Consider the following 21,645-nt stretch of genomic DNA (forward strand, 5'->3'; position numbering starts at 1 on the left):
TGTCTGTAGAAAAATGTGTAAATGTGTTTTCAAAGACGGATATAATTATGACCCCAATGATATGTAATGGTAATATTTTTGGCAATTCTGGTTAAAATAGCAGACAAAAAGGACATGCATTGTTTGCTTTACCAATGAAAATAATGGGCCTAATACACTGCAGATGTCCCATTAAATTTGCATACGATTATTGCAGCATTACTTCAACTGATCCTTTTCATCAAACCAGATAATACTTGCTGATTGCAGACTATTTTGGCGCAGGCAAATTTCATGGTATTATGTTCACTCTTGGTAAAAAGCAATTGGAAGTATTGCTCGTAGTTTGCCCGGTTTTATTCAGAAATTAGTCAGCTTTCACAGAATTAATTCTCCTTTATTTATCTGGACGAGTAGAAAGACAACTCTTAGGTTAAGGGGTTTTTAAAAAAAAAGCGGGAGTGAGGCGGTAATGTCATAAGTTGCTTTTTTTTTCTCTGGATTTGCAGCACCTTAAGGTTTGGTCTTTGATTAAAACCTCGCTATATATAAAGATTTATATCTTAATGTCTGGAAATTATGTACTTACAAAAAAATTAAATGTTTAGATGTATAACCCTAAAATAAATCCGTCAGTCTTTATGGTTAAACACATTAAAATGATGAGTTCTGAGCTATTACTGAGCTCTGAATTATGAGAGAATAAAATGATTAAATCCATTTAACAAATTGGTGTGTGCAATGCAGTAACAATGCAAAAAAGTAATAGCAACACACACTGAAAAAAGGAAAAAAAAAACACTTGAGACTGGAAGTGAGGAAACAGAAGCACTTGAGACTGGAACACATGCTTTAGGAACAAAACAATTACAGTCCCAATTCTTCATTAACTCTGTGATAGAGAATTGATTTGGACAAAAGACAAAGACGGTGCAGAGACTAATCGCATGCTAATCTTGACCAATCACATTCGAGTTAGCAAACAGTGTGGGTTACTATGACAGCCATTTCTTAATTCTCAAACCACATCTAAAACAGTTACTACCTTTTCTGGCTTTACATTAAAGGCCCTAATCCATACAAGCATCACTAATAGCCTTACTAAAATGTACTGCAAGCCTCAAACCACCCACAACCTCTCCTCCTCTTCTCTTCCCTGTCAATGATAATCTCTGTCTTGTTCCATATATCTGAAGCTGGTCACGAGCAGACAAGCTGTCTTCAGATGAGTCACGGGGGAAACATTTTGCGGTTAACCACACTGCTCTCCGGGGGCAACCTGGACAGTAGATCGGTAGCCAGTAAAACATTCACTGAGACGGGAGAGACCATCCCAGATTGTCTTGCGTGCACACAGCATGAGTGCTGAGTGGAATCTTCTGGGTATTGGCTGTGTTAACTAAATTGACATTGGCTTCTAACCTCCTGGCTATCCATCAGTGGAGTGATGAGCGCAGGGGCTAGAGAGGTAACCCCCCCTAGTCTTATGCACTTCCTGCGGTAGTCTTCGCATTTGTTACTGCCAGGATGAAAAGCAGGGAGAGGAAAAAAAAACAAAAAAGATGTGTGAAGCAGAATGTGGAGGAAAGGATCTCTGCCCCCCACCCTCCCCCCCCTCTAATATTTTTGGTGATAGCCATTCATTTGTAGTGGTTTTGGCCTGAAGAGGTTTGTCTTATCTGTTCCTTCTCTTTCTCTCTGGGGGGAAAATAGAGGGTGAGTCTTCTCTAGCCTACTCTCTCACAGTTGATTAGTAACTCCCGCTCTACCCCTACGCTCCAGGGATTCTATGCCAGCTCCCCTTATACATCCCCTTGTCATGCACACACTCACACTTCCTCTCTTTCCCTCACTCCCTCCCAAACTTACGCTCATGCACAAACACACACTCACATCTCCCTACAGTCATGGAACAGCAATTTGAGGGAATCACACAACTAAGACCTGACATTTGCGGTGCACCTATAACAATGAGAGCTTGATTAAAAGGGCAGAATGAAACAGTGTCACCCTCCATTCATTGTCCTTAGCCCAAGTTAAATAGGATTTAAACCTGCATTGCAGCTGATACCTCCACTGTCAAATCCTGATTGCTTTAAAGCAGCGAGAAGAAAAGGTCTTGTTATTGTAATGCATGTGCGTAACTGTATGTAACTGAGGTGTCAGAGGTGACCAACTTTACACAGAGCGTCTGGGAATAGATAAGAGCAACGCTAACACAGGGAGGGAAAGCAGAGCTAATACTGCCATGGTGTTTGAAAGGCGCAGGAATAAAGCTTAGTTTTATCTGGCTTGGGGCAACACACAAAAGGCGCCAGCATTGCAACGTGGTGGGTTTTAAAATTGGGATCAAAAGGTTCAAGCTAATTAACAAGCTAAATAAGAGTCTCCAAGCTTCATCTATGTAACCACCCTCGCTCTTTCTCCCTCCCTCTGTCTCTTTTGCTGCAGTACTTTGTGCGCTTGGTGTGTGTGTGTGTGTGTGTGTGTGTGGTTTGCCAACATATACAGTTTGTCTGGAAAAGTGGAGACAAATTGCTCCCCATGCTGAAATATAAAAAATAATCACCAAATTACCTCCAACAAGATCATTCTAATTAACTATGTTATATTGCTAGCTTGACCCTGGGAGCTAAATGCCCTGTGATCAAGCTTTCTTCTAAAACTGTTTTGATGTTATTTGACTTTTCCAGCAGTGCCCCGAGGAGGCTGAGATGGGAGAGTCAAATGGAAAGGACAAGGGCACATAATAAAGACAAATGGCTAGAGCATGAAATTTGATTCATTGCCTTGGTACAGAAATATTCACAGGGAAATAGCCAACATTGATATGCCATGAATTTCAAAACACTGTCAAATCCAAAAAAGCACACGTCCTGTTATAATGACATTGAGTCCCTGAGAGGCCTGCAGGCAAATTGTGAACCCAATCAATCTGGCTGTTATTTCTGATAGACATTTCTATGTTGAGTTGTGTGAAGATGTTTAAAAGGTCGGCTCATCCAGATGAAAAAAAAAAGGGTTTGAAGAAAAGTTTCTGAAAGGTTTCTGTGTCTTTTTGGCTTGATCTTAAGATTGATTCGTCTTTTGCCTCTACTGCTGAGATTTTATCAAAAGATATGTTCAGCTCAGATCTTGTAGATCTTACCAGCTCGCTGAGATTGTTGCACAGGAACTAACAAGCCATCCCTACAGTTCGATCTAAGAACAGGGGTCAGCTAGATACACTTAATACACTTGATACACACCTGATTTTAAGAAGAATCTTGACATGTACTTGTTTAATATGGCTCTATTTTCTGTTTTGTTTTTTTTATTTCTGTATTGATTTTATGTCTCTACTGTTTTATACATTACATATTCTTATTGTTGTGATCCTGTGAAGCACTTTGTTGATTTTGTGTTTTTAAGAGTGCTGCGCAAATAAAGCGATTATTATCTGTATATGAGATTCCTGCCTCCACCCCAATACAATGGGGGTGATTGAAATTTTGCTCTTGGTGCTCACAGCATTGAAAATTGTTTTTCCAGAAAACATGTCCTGGTTATTTTCATCAGGACTCCTTTCTACCAAATAAATAGTCCCTATGAAATTAGTAGACAGTGCGTCATGTGGATTATACAGAATATAACTGTATAACTGTAATTTTTCAATGCTATCAGAACCACTAATCCACTCATCTCCATTGTATTGGGTGAGGCATAAACCTCAGAGATTGACATCTCAAAACCTTTTTTTTTTTTTTTAATGTGGTAATTTGTGTGAACTGACCCTTTTAAAAGATCCAACTTTATCCCTAAAATGGTTAAAAATGACAACCAGTGAAATATTGTCTGCAAAATACCATCTAACATCCATCCAACATCAGAGTGCTTTTCTCACTTTTTGATTGAAAATTGATTGAATTTATGTACATGAAGAACTCACCACTTTATTTATTTCAATAGGAATCAGAAGCATATGCTTCCAGCAGACCTTTCGCTGCGGAGCACCCACTTTGTAGTATGATATGAAAACACCATCTGGTGTGTGTGAGCAGTGGCTAGGCTAAGCTAGCCGGGGCTAGATAGGGCCCTGCTGTGTCACAGGATTATCTTACTGGTTGGTAGATCCGCTCTATTAGCCCCTAGTGGCTTGGATTATTGGATGATCATTATTATGTGTGACTGAACAAGGAGCTAAGTACCTGCACTTCCTTGACTCAGTTAAGTCTTGTTAGTGTTAGTGATCAGATACATTACGAGCACATTTCAGGGCATTTATTACACCTTGTCTGGAACATACACACGCTGTTCATTTGACACACTTTGACTTGAAGTCAGTGCATTTAATGCATGTTGACTGGTTTACTGACGTCACGTAAAAAAACAGCTCTGCACTTCAGAAAAGACAGACTATGGAAAGCCTGGAGCACATATTTGTTTGTTGAAGTAGAATGTTCCTTTTTTAATGCGTCTAAAGAGGATCACAGGCGAGTACAGAAGACAGCACATTCAGAGACGGGGCCCTCTGCTCGACAAAACGAACATCTGCCGTTTCTCATCAGCGAGACTGAAGCTAATGACGAGCCGCAAGTACGCTGACAGAGAGAATGGATTTGGATTGTGTACAAGAGGCCCAGTGAGACCAGACATATGTTTTGGAAAATGTTGTGGATGGAGTATGGGTTTATATAGAGTGTGTGTGTGTGTGTGTGTGTGAGAAAGCCAAGGTACAAATGCCCGAGAGTGGGAGAGCCAGAAAATAGGCCTCTGCTATTTCTTTGCAGTTCGTTTAACGGTCCATGTTTATACAAGTGGATGAAGGGGAGTGTGTTAGTTCAGGTAAAACAACCATTGTATTCTTCTCCCTCACAATCTCTGCTTTCACTAACAGATAATGGAATTACACATCAAAGAAGCTTCTCCCTGTATCCAATTCTTCGGTGACCTCTACCAGCCTTTCTTCATATTCAATACGACAACTCCCCGGCCCCAAGCCTCCACCAGCCCCTGCTTCCTCTCTCTGTCTAGGGAGAGATTAAATTTAGATGAAAATGAAATATTCATTTCCACTCAGCAACTGATGGCCACCATCTTAATTTGATACAACTTTTGAAGCAACATCTCCTCATTGTTCTCTTTCGACAGCAAACACTTTTTTTTTTGTATCCTCTTCCCTCTCTTAGCCAGCCATACCATCCTCCTGCGGGTAATTCTCATAGAAGCAGCCCTTTTGGTTTGACTTTGTTAAAAGTAGAGTTGCAAAGTACCATTACAGCTTTTCGCGGTCTCTTGAAATATGTCTGTGTCATTTCAGATGAGACATTTGCACAAACCCCGGCGAGGAGGATCTCGGGGAGCATGCGAGTGGAGAGTGCACTCTCTACGGCTCGCTAGAAGAGTTAATCACATGAAAACTTCTCAGTCTCTCTCGCCTGCTGATGCGGGAATAAAGACAAGCCTCTGAAGTGGCTCTGTGTTTGGAGACTTCAACCAAAGTGGTGACCACAAACCCTATTTATCCCACTGAAGCTTCTGAGTGGTCACACCGCATACAGCTTCGAGTGCTGCACATTTGTCGGCTTACGTTTAAATGTTAGGGCTGTTTCACACACAATAATTAAGTCTGGAGTCGTGGCTGCCCAAAGCATTTTAGAGAAGATACATGAAAAATGCATGTGACCAGGTGTTGTAGGGCCAGAGTGGGAAGCTAAGGAAATGAAATCAACATGAAATCATGAGGGAGATTGATTAACTGGCACTGATTAAGTGCTTTAAGTATTAGGTAGATAAAGTAATTGATTATTCAATAAATCCCTGTCAAGCAGTGAATAACCTTGCTGAGAAAGAAAAGACACAACAAATGATGAATTAGTTTCATCAATGCACAGATGAAAGACACAATGTATAATAATCTGTCATTACCGGATGATTTAACAATAAATGTATTATATAAATGTACGCTACAAAAAATACATATCAAATTCCCAAATTGGGAAATCCCTATCTGAAGGAGACGAAAGCAATGTATGTAGGGAAATTACTGAACGGTGCAGATGCAAAGATGCTCACAGAGGTAACGGGACGAAGCAGAAAAAAATCATATTCAGTGAAATCATCACTTAAATATGCTTCTTATTTCAACGTTGGCGAACATACAAATGATTTCCAGACTGGCATCACGAGACACATGCTATCTTCTGAGAGAAATCACATCCACATCCTTGAGCACATTTGTCTTTTATTGTAACAACATTCATTATCAACCGAAAAAGGTTCCTAGATGAGATGAAAGGTTGCGAGACAAGTCAGGAGAAAAAAAAAAAAATACGAAAGGCAAGCGGAGGGAGACTAAAGAGAAACACAGCATGTCAGAGGACAAATACAGGAGGAGTAGTCTTTTATTCTCTCCAACAAATAGAAGCTGCAGAATGAGACGGAGCGACCATCTGGCCTCAACTTAGAGCAAAGCACTGTAAAAGCAATAAAATCAATGGCAACAACTCTACCTTGGATACCCACCATTACCCAGATGGTGTACTTGGAGATCTGCACAGGCCACCTAACCAAGAGCAGACACAGCACAGACAGAGAGCGCCGTGCTCAAATACCACCACCCACCTAGATGATTTTCACTGGTTTGTTTGTGTTGGTAACCAGTACTGAGGAGCGACGTTGGCTACTGTGCGCTGACTATAAGAGAGCCCTCTGTTGGTTTTAGCAGGGTGGCTGTGACACAGAGCACACACATACTTGCACACCAAGTACCGAATCACAAAAAAGGGGAGAAAAAAGGTCCACTACACACCCACTCAAAAAAAAAAACAGTCATCCTTAAACGATTCAACAGACTGAATACAAACTACTACAGTGTGTCTCCAATAATAGACACACTTATTGCTCATTTTTACACATATTCAAGCCAATCCACTATTGGAGCAGGCAAAATAAAATGTTGTGAATGCAATTATACGGAATATTATTGTTTATTTCTTGTTATTCTTTTGGACAAAATTGGATGGATACACACAGAACCGTTGTAGCTTCAAAAGATCATATAAAGATGCAAGCCCTTTGGATTTTTTTTTTTTTTTTTTTTTTTGGCATCGAGGCATATTCAGCAACCTTCTTTTGCATGTCCCTCTTCTCAGCTTGTCAAAATACAATCTCAGGAACACAAAAAAACAAACTGCTCCTGCACCGCAAGCAATGATAGATTCTATAAAAAGCAATAGTGCGACTGTAGCACATTTCAAGGTAAATTTGTCTCAGCACTTTGACATTTTTTATAAAAACAAAGCCTGTCAAGTCTTTTTTCAGGTCTTTATTTGAGCTGCTGCCACAGTCAAAAAAAAAGGATAAAGGAAGTAAAATGTCCCTTTGACCAGATGATTTCAGTTCAGATCAGTAGAAAGAGAGCTTTAAGGATTTATGCTGTTTCTTAAGACATCACCAAAGTCCATACACAGCAATGTCAGAGAAGTCATGGCTCTTCAGAGTGCAGCAGTCAATCATCAGGACATGCTGGGCCTGCGACAGCTGCATATGATGCTCAGCAGTAAACATTATTTTACAGTGTATGCTGTGTGTGTCTGTTAAAGCTTTTTTTTTTGTAATTTATACTAAATATGCAAAAGGTCTGACAGCATTCAACAAAGGTAATGGTGCTATAAAATGTAGCTGTACTTAATTCTGTTAGTCAAATAACTTGAATTTGGGCTTGTGTACTTTTTTCAATGACCACCTATTGGGCTTGACAGAAATTATATATTACACAGTCAGAGTGCGATGTTGGTTATTTGTTGATATGTCACACGAACTGGCATGGAAAGGCCATTTACCTCTTTTAGAGTGTTACAATATGGAGTATGCAATTCTGTAACATTCATCCACTTTCACCCATCATTTAAAGCTCGAAGACAAAAAGCTCCATGCCATTAAGATGCTCTCACTCCCTGCCTGTACTCCAGCTGTTGTAGTGCTATGTTAATGTGGGCCAGTGCCATTTTGAGTAATTGTCCTGCATGGGACTCTGCCAAATGTCAAAAACGATTTGTCTCGCGACAAAAACCGTATTGATCTTCATTCTGTTCCTGTCTCTTGGCGGCGCAAAATGTTTCATCGCATCGCCAGCCTCCGAATGACAATTCTCACTTTGTTCCTCCATTGTGACTGATTGGAATGTGACAACGCCAGCACAAACCTGGTTTCTTTTGTTTCTCATAGCATGTGTGAAAGATCATGAGGAAGGACACGAGATTTAACTGCAAAAGACAACATTGATCATAATGCTTTTGTAACATGTGTGTGCATGTATGTGTGTGTGTGTGTGTGTTTGGACGAGGTATTCCTCATGTTGTGAGGACGTAAATCTGTTTACACAGTCATGCTGGGGGGGACTCACCTCTCTTCTGGTGATAAAAAACAAGTCCCCTTAACGTAAATCATTCATTTTAAGGTAAAGACTTGGTTTAAAGTCAAGGTTAATTTAGGGTTATGTAAAGGTTAGTGTAAGGAATAAGGGTTAGGCAAGTAGTGGTTATGGTTAAGGTTAGGATAAGTCTCCAGGAAATGAATTGATGTCAATGTAGTGTCCTCTGAAGTGATGGAAACACTACTCTGTGTGTGTGTGTGTGTGTGTGTGTGTGTGTGTGTGTGTGTGTGTGTGTGTGTGTGTATGTACATACTTCATTGGGTTTGATAAGATAAAACTTACTTACTTATTTCCCCGGGGTAAATTGTATGACATGGTTTGAAACTTTCTGATGGAGCTGTATTTCTTTATTTAATACTGTAGTCTTTAATTTAACAGACTGTCCTTAAAAACTTACTCCCAGAAGGCATGGCAATGAGTCTGAATCTAGCTGGTGACTCAACATGCTGGCTGCAGAAAATGGAACAGACAAAGCGGAGTGCATAGAGGTCACACTAACCCACAATATTTCACTGCATGGCCTCTGAGTTTTATAGACTGCTATAATGCCATAATAATGCACTGCTCTCCTGTTGCTTACTAATTCCCTTCCGTTTAAGTAAAATGAAAATTCATACACGACCTGAATGAAGCGAACGGTAAAAGGGACTGCTCATTTATTCCAAAAAAAACTAAGCGCTGCCGTTGCGAACGCACGGATGAGGACCCGAACCGAAAGGAGCTGAACGGGGAGCAACTTTCAAGGTTACAATGCAAATGTAAATATGAATAACTTACCTATTCGAATGACATGAGGCATCCCGTTAGAGTGCTGAATCCAAAAGAGACATGCAATCAGCGATGTCCAGTATTCCCAAATCGCACTCCGGGGAGACAGCCAAGTATTTCGCATGGTTGTAAAGTCGCGGGATCCACTTTTTAAAATTCCAAAGACGACTCAGAATTGCTCATCAAAACTGAATTCGACGGAGCATATATGGATTTTGGTGTCTGCGACAAATGTGCGCTCATTGTACTTGGTGCAACATTCTCCGAGGGTTTTTTTTTTTCTGTTACTCACAAGTCTGAGAGCGGTTCGATCAGGATGAAGCCCCCCAGTCCCTCACAGGCGGATCAGATACACCTGCGATCGCAGGCTGCTACAATTAGCCTGCAGGAGTCTCTGTATCCCCTCCTACCGCCGATGCTATCTGTCTACTGGCAAGTACCACGGCAACAGCCGAGCAGGACCCCCGCACCGCTGTGGAAGAGAAAAACTGCGCCTGCGGAACTTTGGGTCGCCTCGAACGATTCTGTCGCCCGTAAGACAGAGAAAAGCGTTACACGATGAGTGCTGAGGACTCTGAACGCACTTCACACACTCAAAAAATGCTTATTGTTAGTTTGATGATTCCGGTCCCACACTCCAGTCATGAAAACTGTTCATATAACACAGAGGTACTTTGTGAAGGTGGAAAACCCGCTCCGCGCCGCTCCCCTCCAGTTGCGCACGGCGATGGCGAGAGGCTGGTTATAGCAGAACGTCCAAATATGTTCAAAAAGGCGCGTTGTTACACAGAGATCATTTTATAAATCATCTACTTTGTGCTGGATGGAAAGGTAGTGCAGAAAGCCGTGCATCTGCGTGCGTCTGACGACCCTCCTTCCACGGAGCCACTAGAGGCACGCGTCGTTACGCATAGTTGTCAAAGTATTTTATGGAGGTGAGAGGGATCCGAAGAATGACCCGATTCTCTACTTTTCCAGTTGTTGTATATTACTGATAGACGTGCATTACTTGAATTTCTCCACATTTCATATCATGAAATTTTGGATTTTATGCTTTTGTGTTCTCAGGGGTGTTGGAGATGCAGATTTTTTATTTACTCCACTAAGATGGAAATTGCCATTTTATTCTTTGCCTCAAGCTAAAGAGAAGGAAAACCCCCGGCTGCACAGTACTGTGAATGGGATGAGTTATTTGCATGAGTGAAATAGTGCCAGCTAAGGATTGGGCCATTGACAAAGCAGGCTTCTTATCGCTTGTTATTTGAGACATTCTGTGTGTGTCAATGAGTACATTAAATCCCCGTAACTGCTCGCTGCCTATCTGGCTGTCCAGTCTTCATGCCTTACAAAGAGCCGTCAAATACAAGCTGCAGGTTACACATACAATCAAACAGAGAATGTTGCTCTTGTCTGTCTTTCTCACCACTGCAGTGGAGGAGGTAAAGCCGGGCTGAAAGTATGGAATTACCTGTTTATGGTGCAGATTTCAGTAAGTGTATTATACATTTTGCCTAACACTGGTATTTGAAAATTGTAGCACCATCAAAAGGCTGAAATTAACTTTGGAGACATGAAAGCTGCAGCCTCTAGGATTAATCTTTAACCATTTTTGAAAAAGAAAACCCCTCTCTGATTGATTAATTAATCATGTTTTAGTTTTTGAGACATTTTTAATATGCTGACTTTTTAGTTAATATATTGACTACAAAGATAGATAGATAGATAGATAGATATTTTACATTATAATAAGCCAACAGCACAAACTGCATTTTTTTTTTTTTACAATAATGATTTGCAATTATTAGGCATATTCAGAAAAATGCATTGCTACATTTTTTTGTGCTTAATAGAACACTGTTGATGAGATAGTGCAGCGGCTCATTGGTTTTATTTTTCTGTTTGGAATGGGGGAGAGGAATAAACTGTGCATCAGGGAGCATGCAAGCAAGAACAAGCCAGACTGACTGCCACTGCATATTCATGTCTCCCAGAGCAGATTTATCGCCTCTTGGCACAATGTAAGGACTATCAACGTGAGTTATGTGGCCCGGCTCTCGCATTATCGAGATTCATTGACTTGCTGCTCTTTCAAATACAAAATGTACACAGCTCTAGCAAACAAGACATTCTGGGTCTGTGGGTGCCCTCTATAGAGAGATGGCGGTCTCTGCTCTCAATCACCTGGGCTGATAACTGGAGGGAGTCAGGCCCTGGAGCAAGGGAGCTCCTCACTGTGACACACCGAGAGGAAATGTGAAGTGAAGTACAAAATGTAGTATCTCAGCTAATTGGTAACACTTTACTTTAAGTTCCATATTTAGCATTTGTAAGTGGTGTATGTAAATAATATAAGTACAAACATATAATAAAGGGTTTATAACACACTATAATGTAGTTATAAGAAGAGGAAAGGACACTTTTATGCAATGTAATGTATAGTATTTGTCAACAATTATAATTTGCTTCATGAAGACATATTTTATATAATTATAACTGTGATTTATTATATTATCATTCATTATCTTTTTATACAGCAGCCTCCACTTATGTATGTCAACAGGAGGAGTTATAATTGTTGACAAGTACATAAATAAACATTTATATCTGTAGTATGTTATAATACTACTTACAAATTCCAAATGGGGGGACTTAAAGTAACATGTGACCGTCGATTGTCTACATTTTGAATAGTTGTAGGATCAAACTGGATTTGACTCGTTTGTCTTTCTTACAGCGGTTGGCATACATTTTTTAACACAGCATCACAGCATCACACAGCATCCCATCAGTTAACCTATGTCTCCCTGTCACACACAGTCATCGCAAGAAGTGCCATATGTTACAACGTATCATTATAAAAGATTGTGGAAATGCACTTTGGCAGTGCTGACACAAAGGGAGTACAGCCAGGAGGATTATTAGAAGAGACCAGGGCAGTGTTGCTGTCTTCCACATCCATGTCATCCATGTGTTACGTTGTAAACAATGTATGCAATAAAAATACCAAAGAAAAGGAAAATATATATATATAATATAAAATAGAAATGTTAAATTAAGACATACAAAATACTTGAATGCTAATTTGTTTCTAATGTGTTTAAAATGACAACTACTCAGTCTTTATCATTGAAACATCCAGAATCTATGAAAATGTTTTTCATTTCAGTTTAACTGCTGGACACAAGATGTCTCCTTCATCACTGACAAATGTATGTGCACCGGAGGCTTCAAGTCTCCACATCACACTTGTTTAAGTTGCATAATGAAACTCAGATTTAAATGTAAAAAACACAATGAAACTTTCCCCCTTCAGCAGCTGAATGTGAAAACAGCCTTTTGGTGACAAACGTACATCATTCTCTCTTTTACCTTCAGCATGACATCATTTATCGAAATTCAGTTCAGAAAAAGAACTGAAGTGCCCACTAACTTTAGCCTGAATAAAACAGGCTGCACACTTTGGTAAACAGGTTTCTGCCGTATGATTGAATTGATGTTCCACTGAGATCAAAGTGGTGGTATTTTTGTAAGGGTTGTAAATTTTCTTGTCTATCCGATATGACTGACTGCAAGGCTACACTAAAGCCACTGGAAAAGCAAAAGACACACAGAAGTTTATTGTGACACCGAAGGACACTGGGTCCTAATATAACAACATCAAACCGCTGCTGAAATAACTCATTCCAGTCTCTACTTTTAGTAAATTAAAATAGTAATTTAAGTTGACACTTCTTAAGCAGTCACACTTTCATACACGACAGCACAGTCAGCTCAAAGTTTTTTCCTTGTGAAATGATTGCTGTTGCATTTACAACAGGCCAGCGATCAATGCCTTGTCTGGCAAGTTGGTCATAACTAATGGCTCCAGAAACACCAAGTCTCCATTGTAAAAGCTGGAGACATTGACAAGGGGTGTACTTAGTTGACTGGATTGATCAGCACATTTTGTTTATTTTTTGAAGATTGTGAGAGAGAAGAAAGAGGACAATCAATTTCCACACGGCGCCTTTCAGTGCTCGCTTATACACCTATGATTGGCTGGAGATGTGCAATCCAAGATGTTAGATTGTTCATAATTATATGGAAAAATTGCTGCACTTCGATTGAGTCCCAAAACTGAATCGTGAAACATTTTCACCATTGATTTTGCTATTCTCTTCAAGAGAAATATAAAGAACTCTGCCACCAGACTGAACATAATGCTGAAGATCGAACATCTCCCATCAACAATGGGTCAATAGGAACTCATCTCTAAGTCTAATGTGGTTATAAATTAGATGTCTTTTTTCAGGTGTTTTTGATGGGATTCACTTTTTTTTACGGTGAAGCTTTAGCTTTGTTAAAAGAAAAGATGATTGTTTTGTCAAAAGGCCACAGTGTCAACTTTTCAAACTATGAGGGAGTTGTATTGATCTTGAAAAGATTGTGACAAAATCAAAAATAGGTTTCACAGAATAGAAGCTTGATGTTTGGGAATAAATACCCCATACTTGTGTTTTCATTGTGGCTGGAATAAAGTACACTTGAGGTGTCTGTTTCATATTTCTTTAGTCTGTGAACATCCTGTGTCTTCACAGAATTAAAGCATTTCTGAAAGCTTTATTCACAATACCTGTCTGCTGTCAGCCAAGGCCCACAATGCCATACACCTTATAACCGCTGTTTGTACAAAATACTGCCATGACAGGCAACTCCATTACATCAGGTCTACAATGCCCATGCAGCTTTTGTGGGCAGACACAGATAATTAAACGTTGATTTACCCTCTTCAACTGTACTGGGGCAATATAGCTGCTTTGCTGACAGATTGAACACTTGCTACAGTCTCACGCTCTTATGATTCAAGGCAAGGTGCCATGTGCAGACAAGGTTATGAGGAATTGGCCCAATTCTGGCGCTGATTGCAACGTTTACTGGGGCTCTAGACTGCTCTGGCTTGGAGTTAGAGACTGCTCAAGATGTATGTGCTGCTGCTGACGTATGTGGCGGTGGTGTGTTGGGGAGAGGGGAGACAATCACAACCCTGATCAGTCATCCAGACAGTCCGTGAGATGGGAAATGACTGCTAGCGGGGTTCAGCCACTGGTTATAGATGAGAAAGGCACAGAGTAATAATAGATTCCTGACCAGCCTGATTTATCAATTGAATTATTAGTGTTATCATCCTTATCATTTCCATCATCTATCTTCAATAACTACTGGATGCCAGCTTAAAATTGTGAAGCAGTTTGTATATGCTATGTATATAAAAAAAAATCCCTGCCACAATTTCATGACCTTTACATCAAAACCTCTATATTTGGAGTATAAGCAAAAATATGCTTCTGAATGTCATGGTTACAAAGATAAAAAAAACAAATAAAGAACAGTTCTCCTGCTATAACAAAATCCAAGGTTGTTAGGCTCTTGATGTTCAAGGGGACCTTTAAAGGTATACTATGCAGGATTTGGCCCCACCTCTCCGGCTCAACCAGAGCAAGAGTGAGAGAGAGAGCAACCGTAGTTGAGTGAGCTAGACAGTGAAGTGAGCAGTGCTGGTGAAAACAAAGCCATGAATCAGATAAATAAAATGTTATTTTCTGATTGTTTCACAGCGTTTACGTTCTAAAGCACAAATAAACATGCCCACACCTCCACACAACCCTGCGGGAAGGTGCAGCATTGCCTGATTTTGTATGAATGCAGAGCTTCATCCTGTCCACTGTGGTCTCTCTGCTCTGCGCGTGTGTAGCTCAGCCCCGCCCTCAATCCAACAGGCACACAGACCTGCAGCTCTTTACACATCCATGATACAAGGAGGCAGAGCAGAGGAGAGAGACAGAGACAGTGATGTAACCTGGACGCTACGTTTCTATAGAGTCCTGACCTCACACCCTGTGCACTGTTATTGGCTGGGGGCTACAAACCCACTGCCCAAAGGTTGACACCCAGAAACATCCCAAACACAGCAAAATAATAAGAAAATACAGACAGAGGGCAGAGTTTCTGTAGATAAATGCACCACCACACACTTCTAGTAGGTCATAAGTGATGACTGAGAGAGATTATTTTTGTATGAGTCTATACATTTTTTAGGAAAATCCTGCATATTATAGCTTTAAGGTCAAGCACGCAAACTTGGGAATTAAAAACACACTTGAACACTACTGTTGGTGAACCTACAGAGTGCAATCAAGAAGTGATTCATTTTCTCGCAAAACTCTGATTATACTCGACGGTGGGTGCACCATATGCATCACCAGTCCTGACTTACACACTATCACCAGGATGTTTTTTGTCCTATGCTGAGATCATATTATTTGCATAGTTTATAACATGCTTTGGATACACCGATTTCTTAGAATGAAGACAGGTTTTTTTACTTTTTTGTTAGGGCTTCAACCAGCAGTATGTGGTTGTTAAACATGGTATATGCATATATTCAGAGGCTGTAAACATTTATACCACAAGTAAAATCCAGTGTATATTTATGTTTTAAGACAAGTTTAAAAATATTATTGAACTGGCACATCCCTGTGGTCAATTCATCTCTGGTGCATAATCTCAGCATGCCTGATTCGAGTCCAGCTGGAGCCCTTTGTTGCATGTCATCCTCCTTATTCTCTCCCCACATCTCCTGTCTGTCTCCACTGTCAAACCAGAAAATAAATGCAAAATGCCACAAAAAAGGTTAGGAATATTACAAAACCATATTTTGGTCCAAGTCCTCAAAACATATCTATATAAACCCCAAAAAATAGAATGGTAATTACATATTTGAATATGTGTTTAAATGTTTTCTTTCTGCTGGAGTCACAGAGTATCTGCTTTGTACATCCTCAGCAAAATATCCTTGCAATTTTGTTTTATTCTTTTATTAAAATTTCTTAAGATAAGCAAACATGATTTTGACTGATACTTGTACAACATGCAACAATTTACCTGTAACCAGCATTCATTCATAAATTCATTCATTTAAAAGGGAAAAGCATCAATATTTTTTGGCACAATGGATGCAGCAAATTTGAGAACAAAATAGACAGAAATAACTGCAATTAACAATTGTTTTCCTTATTGATTAATCTGCTGGTTATTTTCTCAATAAATTGATTATTCATTTGAACCATGAACTGTCAGAAAATAGTGAAAAATGCCCACCTCAGTTTCTCTGACTCTATGGTGACATCTTGAAAAGTCTTGTTTTATCTGGCCAACAATCCAAAACCAAAATATACTCAGGGTACTATCAGATATGAAAGCAAATTTTCACATCTTAGAAGCTGAAACCAGTTTAAGTTTTTGCTTAAAAACGGATTTAAAGGATTAGATGCTCAATCAACTAATTCATTAGTCAACAGTGCAGTAATGTAAAATATACTAAGTTAGAGGAAATTATTACTGTAACACTTGTCAAGATATAAATGGCATTAAACCCTTGTGTCAGATGAACTCATAATATTCTTTATTATACTGAAAAGCTGTGTGTACAGTGCTGCTGATCCTTCCAGCCCAACCATAATCATTGATTTTCTTCTTGAGAGTTGGACTCATGGCTGTGCTTAATGCAAAGTATCAGTTTGGAATGGTAATCCGCTGAACTAAAAACATATGGCTAATTATGGATTTTTAGTGTATGAAAAGTCCATCAGCAAAGCATCCTTACAGTGTGTGTTACTATCTCCACATAGTTCATTCGGTGCTTCAAAGTGAGGCAGAATGAGAGGCTGGTATCATGACATGCCTTGCAAACACTCCAGCAGCCAATACCCACAAGGCTTTGTTTTGGAGGTTATCTTCACTCTCCACTCAGTTCACTCGAGTAGCCTATCTATCAGTGACGGAAAGGGAGCAGTGGTGGCAGCCACAGTACGATTAGACACTATGTCGGCTAATATTGCGCAGGCAGTTGAACAGGGCCAGCCTTTGTTGTTGTTTACACAGCGTTTGCCCATCATTAGGCTTGGCAAGGCTGGCTGCCTACTCCTTTTATATTAATTAAAATGAATATACAGTAAAGACTGCACGTGAGGCTCCCAGCCAGAATTTTGAAGTAAGACTCAATTAACCTCAATGACCCTGCCTAACACAAACAATGAGAAATTAATTATATGCAGCGTCCAACCCAGACGAGCTTAGTGGCTTCAAAACTACAATATAAACGGTTTCGAATGCATTTCCACCTTGTTTTCGTTTGCGTCTGCCAAATCAATGGCCCATTAAAAAATCTCCAGCAATATGAAATGGGTATCATGAAAGCACAGGTGTTTGCAGGGCATGCGAGCTCTGAGAATCAGTAGTTTTTGTATATGATTATCTGCTCATGGGTGCTTCATTGATTTAACTTCAATGTTAGACAGACATAAGCTTGTCAAATATTTTGAGACAAGAGTGAACACGTTGTCTCTCCAGGCTGTATTTTTTCATAAGGCGAGAGGAACCTTGAGATTTCTTGTATTTGATGTCAACTTTATTATTCTTGTTTGACATAACGGCACACAAGTTCGCAATACTGGTCATTCATTTCAGACAGGTCACAGAGGATTGCAGCTTGAAGACGGAGTACATTCCCGTGTGTCTTTGTGTGTGTGTGTGTGTGTGCGAACAAGTCCCACTCCAACACACACGCACACACATTGAGACAACCTGTGAAAGAAAGTGTCTCACTAATTTGAAACGTGTTAGAATTTGCGCACAATGCAGTGATCCGCAGACTTCCATGTTATCACATTGGCAGTTATGAGTAATTGCACCCTGCAGCATTCCCTACCCCTGGACAACTTTTAATTATGTTACAAAGTGCACATGCTCTCCTGCATTAATGTCTCCGCTGGAGTCTTGAATGATTACATTCAGTTGGCTGTTGTACAAGGACTGGCATCTCTAAATCATGAAAACATGTTTATTAATCTTAAGAGATAAACTCAAACCATGGTATTTATTGATGTGAGTATGGGATTAGCCTTTGTGTTATGTATGATAAGGAATTTAAAAATAATGTGCAGCAAAGCTGTGGAATACTTACAGGAGCTGAAAGGCAGCAGGGGAGCTAAAGTCTTTTCTTTTTTTTTTTTTTTTTTTTGAAGAAAGAGAATGGCAGAGATAGAGCGCTGACAACACGAATGAATGAACCTACTGTAGCATATTCCTCCGGCACCGTGGATCATTTATGTCTTGTATGGCCTATGCCTGGAACATCTCTCCCTGTGGAGATAAATGTGTGTGTGTGCTGTCCATCACTGGAGAAGCAGATGAGTGTGAAGTGAAGCATATACCAACCAGCAGCATGTCACTCACAGTTTCATGCTGGGCAAGTCCCTCATGTCACACTTGAGTCAAGGAACACGTCAAAGCATGATTGCTCCACAATTAGTTTTGATCAACACATCAAGATCTAAAACATGAGTCTTTTTTTTAAAACACTGCAGATAAGCAAGTCAAATGCAACATTTTAGAAATATTTGCAAGTTCTGCTTAGAGAACATAATATTTTGCATTCATCTTCATTTGAGGCCAGAAATCAGATTTATTATGCAGCTCATATGCAAAAATGTAGTATTTGACAGTATATGCACAAGATATTGCTCCATTAAAAACTTTACAAGAGGAGCTCAGTTATTTCAGTAGTTTATCAGATACCTATCAGGGTGGAAAATGCAAAGAATTAGCTCAAAATGTGCAATGTTTCAACAACATTCCCATTTGTGCAGTTTCTCCCCTCCAGAATTTCTTAATCAGCTAACATCCTAAATGATATGAGTCCAATTTTCCAGGGAGGATTAAATAGACCTTTGGGACACATCAGATGCGATATAATGATGATGAAACCATGAAGGTGTTGTGAATTTGAGGTTTTGATAATGAGTTTGTTTTTATGTTACACTCAATCAAGACACCATTCATAGATTTATTAGATATTTAAGCGATGATGATTACAAGGTGTGAAATTTGTTGTGTGCTCTTGTTTAGACATAAAATACCTATTTAATGCTTGACTGGTTATGACTGCATACATTAAGCACACTGGAAAATGACCACCACACTTCCTGAAGTAATCACTGACTGGGTTAAGAAAAAAAAAACTGTTAGGAGAGACAGGGGTCGTTTGAAAACATGCTCTTTCAATCAATGTACACTGCACCGTACTGACTTAATCAAAGATCTTGTACATGGATAATCACTACAAGTGAACCTTGCCTGGCTGACATTTGCATATATTGAGTTACAGGAGTCAGTCTCACTAAGACTCTATCCGGTGGATCACCACATGTGATGTTATCTGCATGTAGCTGGAAACATCAAACGCTTTCTTCAAATCAGTTTTCACACATCAATGTGGTTATAGTTTGACATTGATTCTGTTTAATGGAGAGCTGCAATGCAATTCTAAATTGATTATAGGGTTATGCTAATTTTGCTGAAGTGGATATTCAAAATGTCACTGTTTTAAATAGTTTGAGAGTGAACTGATAAGTGCAGTCATGATGGGATAATATGCAAACATTTGACCTATCATTAATTAACAAGCCCTTGAATATTCATTTATGTTTTATATCCCGTTGTGCTTCTAATGAAGTATATTATAGCTTTAGTCTAATCTACAGTATCACTAAAATGCTTTGCATAAGAGCAGATGGCATTACTAATTAAGAATTAACAACACTAATATTAACCAAACTTTTACTGATCTATATGACATTAGAGGATATTTTTGTTTCTTCTAAAAAGAAGATGTTGCTTCCACGGATACTCTTGTTGCCGTAGAACTGGTCTTCATGTCTGAGCTTTTTCTTGATTCTGCTCTGTTGTTACATAAATCTTTTTGAAGATAGTCATCACAGACGAGTCTTTTGGGAATTAATTAACCTATATTGTTCATGGTGGCATCCCTTGAAGGCCCAGGGGGAAATAATGCAACTGAGAGCTCCTCTTTTACTTACATAGTCAATAAGGAGTCACAAGACAAGAATGTAAATTTTATTTAAGTTGTTGCAGACACAGTGTCTGATGAAGCAGAATGCTGCTCATTTCTTTTGTACCTTTTCACCTGGTAGAAATATCCTTTGCAATGACATATATACTAGTTTATTGCTATTGACAAACAGGGTGACTATATATTGTACCACATCTCAAGTGGTCTGTCACACATATTTGTCACTCTTTCAATTTTAAAGTCCAATTTTTATGCCTTGTTGTATTTTTACATCCTTCTCTATTGTCAGAGTGATAGAGCTTCATTTTCAAGTAAGCATCCTCCATTTTATTAGATAAACTACAGAGCACCAAGTTCTGGCTCCACCAGGGAGAAACCTTAAAGATTGGAGCTTCATCTCAAAGACCAGACATTTAAGTGTTTCACCACTGGGAGGTTGCAAAGGTCTAATTAGCCACTGTGTCTGCTCTGTCAGCAATGGCAGACCAGTACAAGGTCTTTCCTTCCACTATCAAGTGAGCTCCTGTATGCTGTAGCTCCATATTACGCTGTCAAGCACAACTGCATGTTTCCTGTGTGCTGCTTGGTTTTCCCCATGGGAAAGCTTCTGAGGAGAGGATATAGCAATTATCCACAGACTGCAAAGTGAAAGGTGAAAGGATTTGTATTTACCAGCCAGTGAGTGGTTAATGACAATACAATATGCTGGAATTATGGGGATTAGAGGCCAGGGATTTGTGTACAGTCAATGAAATTTCAATCAGCACCTCAGTGCTACCTCAGTAAATTGACTTTGGGTGTGGAGGGCTGGGGGTGCAGGGGGATGTGTGGGGCTAAACATGTGATGTTAAAGTTGTCTTTGGTGTGAATTACTGTCTATGTACTATAAGAAACAGGACACAGGGGAGACCTCACAGTATGCCGAACATTAACTTGGCCCAGGAGGGCTTTCTGGTCGAGTCACATTTAATTTATTGTCCTTAATTACAGGTACAGTTCCAAAGGTCTCTGCAGAGCCTAAATAATGAAACAAGAACTCTGTTACCTGTTACCTTCACCATTCTCATCCTCAAGGCAATATGACCAAAACAACAATAACAAATTTTATTACAACAACTTTATTTGTATAGAGCCTTCCATACAAGAAATGCAGCTCAAAGTGCTTTACAACAAAAGAAATTACATGCACCAAATGCTTTACATGAAAAGGACATAAAAGAACATAACAGCATATAAAAAAACACTGATGTAACAAAAGCTGGAAAATAAAATTAAAATAAAACCCACTTGATAAAGTAAAACTGAAATACATAGAATGCATACTGAATAATAATCAAAGAATAAAACATGAAAAAAACAATTTAAAGCATAGAACACATAGAATGTATAAAATAAAGTAAAATATAACATTTTAAAAGAAGTGCAGTAGAGCATAAGTGCAAAGCTGACTGAATATGAAAAAGTGCAGCAGAGGGCAAGTGGAAAGCTATTTAAATGCTTGGGTAAAGGATTATTATGATTTTATTATATTTTACCCAAAATGAGACATAGCAAATTCGGTGCAATGGAGTTA

The 21,645-nt window shown here is 39.4% G+C and overlaps 1 protein-coding gene across 1 annotated transcript in view; it reads right to left on the minus strand.

Annotated features, from left to right (window-relative positions):
• grik3 (glutamate ionotropic receptor kainate type subunit 3) overlaps nucleotides 1-10,003 on the minus strand; it is a 106,355-nt gene extending 96,352 nt beyond the window's left edge. Inside the window, exon 1 of the mRNA XM_067600936.1 lies at nucleotides 9,173-10,003. Within this exon, the coding sequence (XP_067457037.1) occupies nucleotides 9,173-9,287 (115 nt within the window). The 5' untranslated portion in view covers nucleotides 9,288-10,003. The remainder of the gene's footprint in view (nucleotides 1-9,172) is intronic.
• Between the last annotated feature and the right edge of the window lie 11,642 nt (nucleotides 10,004-21,645).

This window comes from Thunnus thynnus, chromosome 10 (genome assembly GCF_963924715.1).
Source record: "Thunnus thynnus chromosome 10, fThuThy2.1, whole genome shotgun sequence".
Taxonomy (NCBI): Eukaryota; Metazoa; Chordata; class Actinopteri; order Scombriformes; family Scombridae; genus Thunnus; species Thunnus thynnus.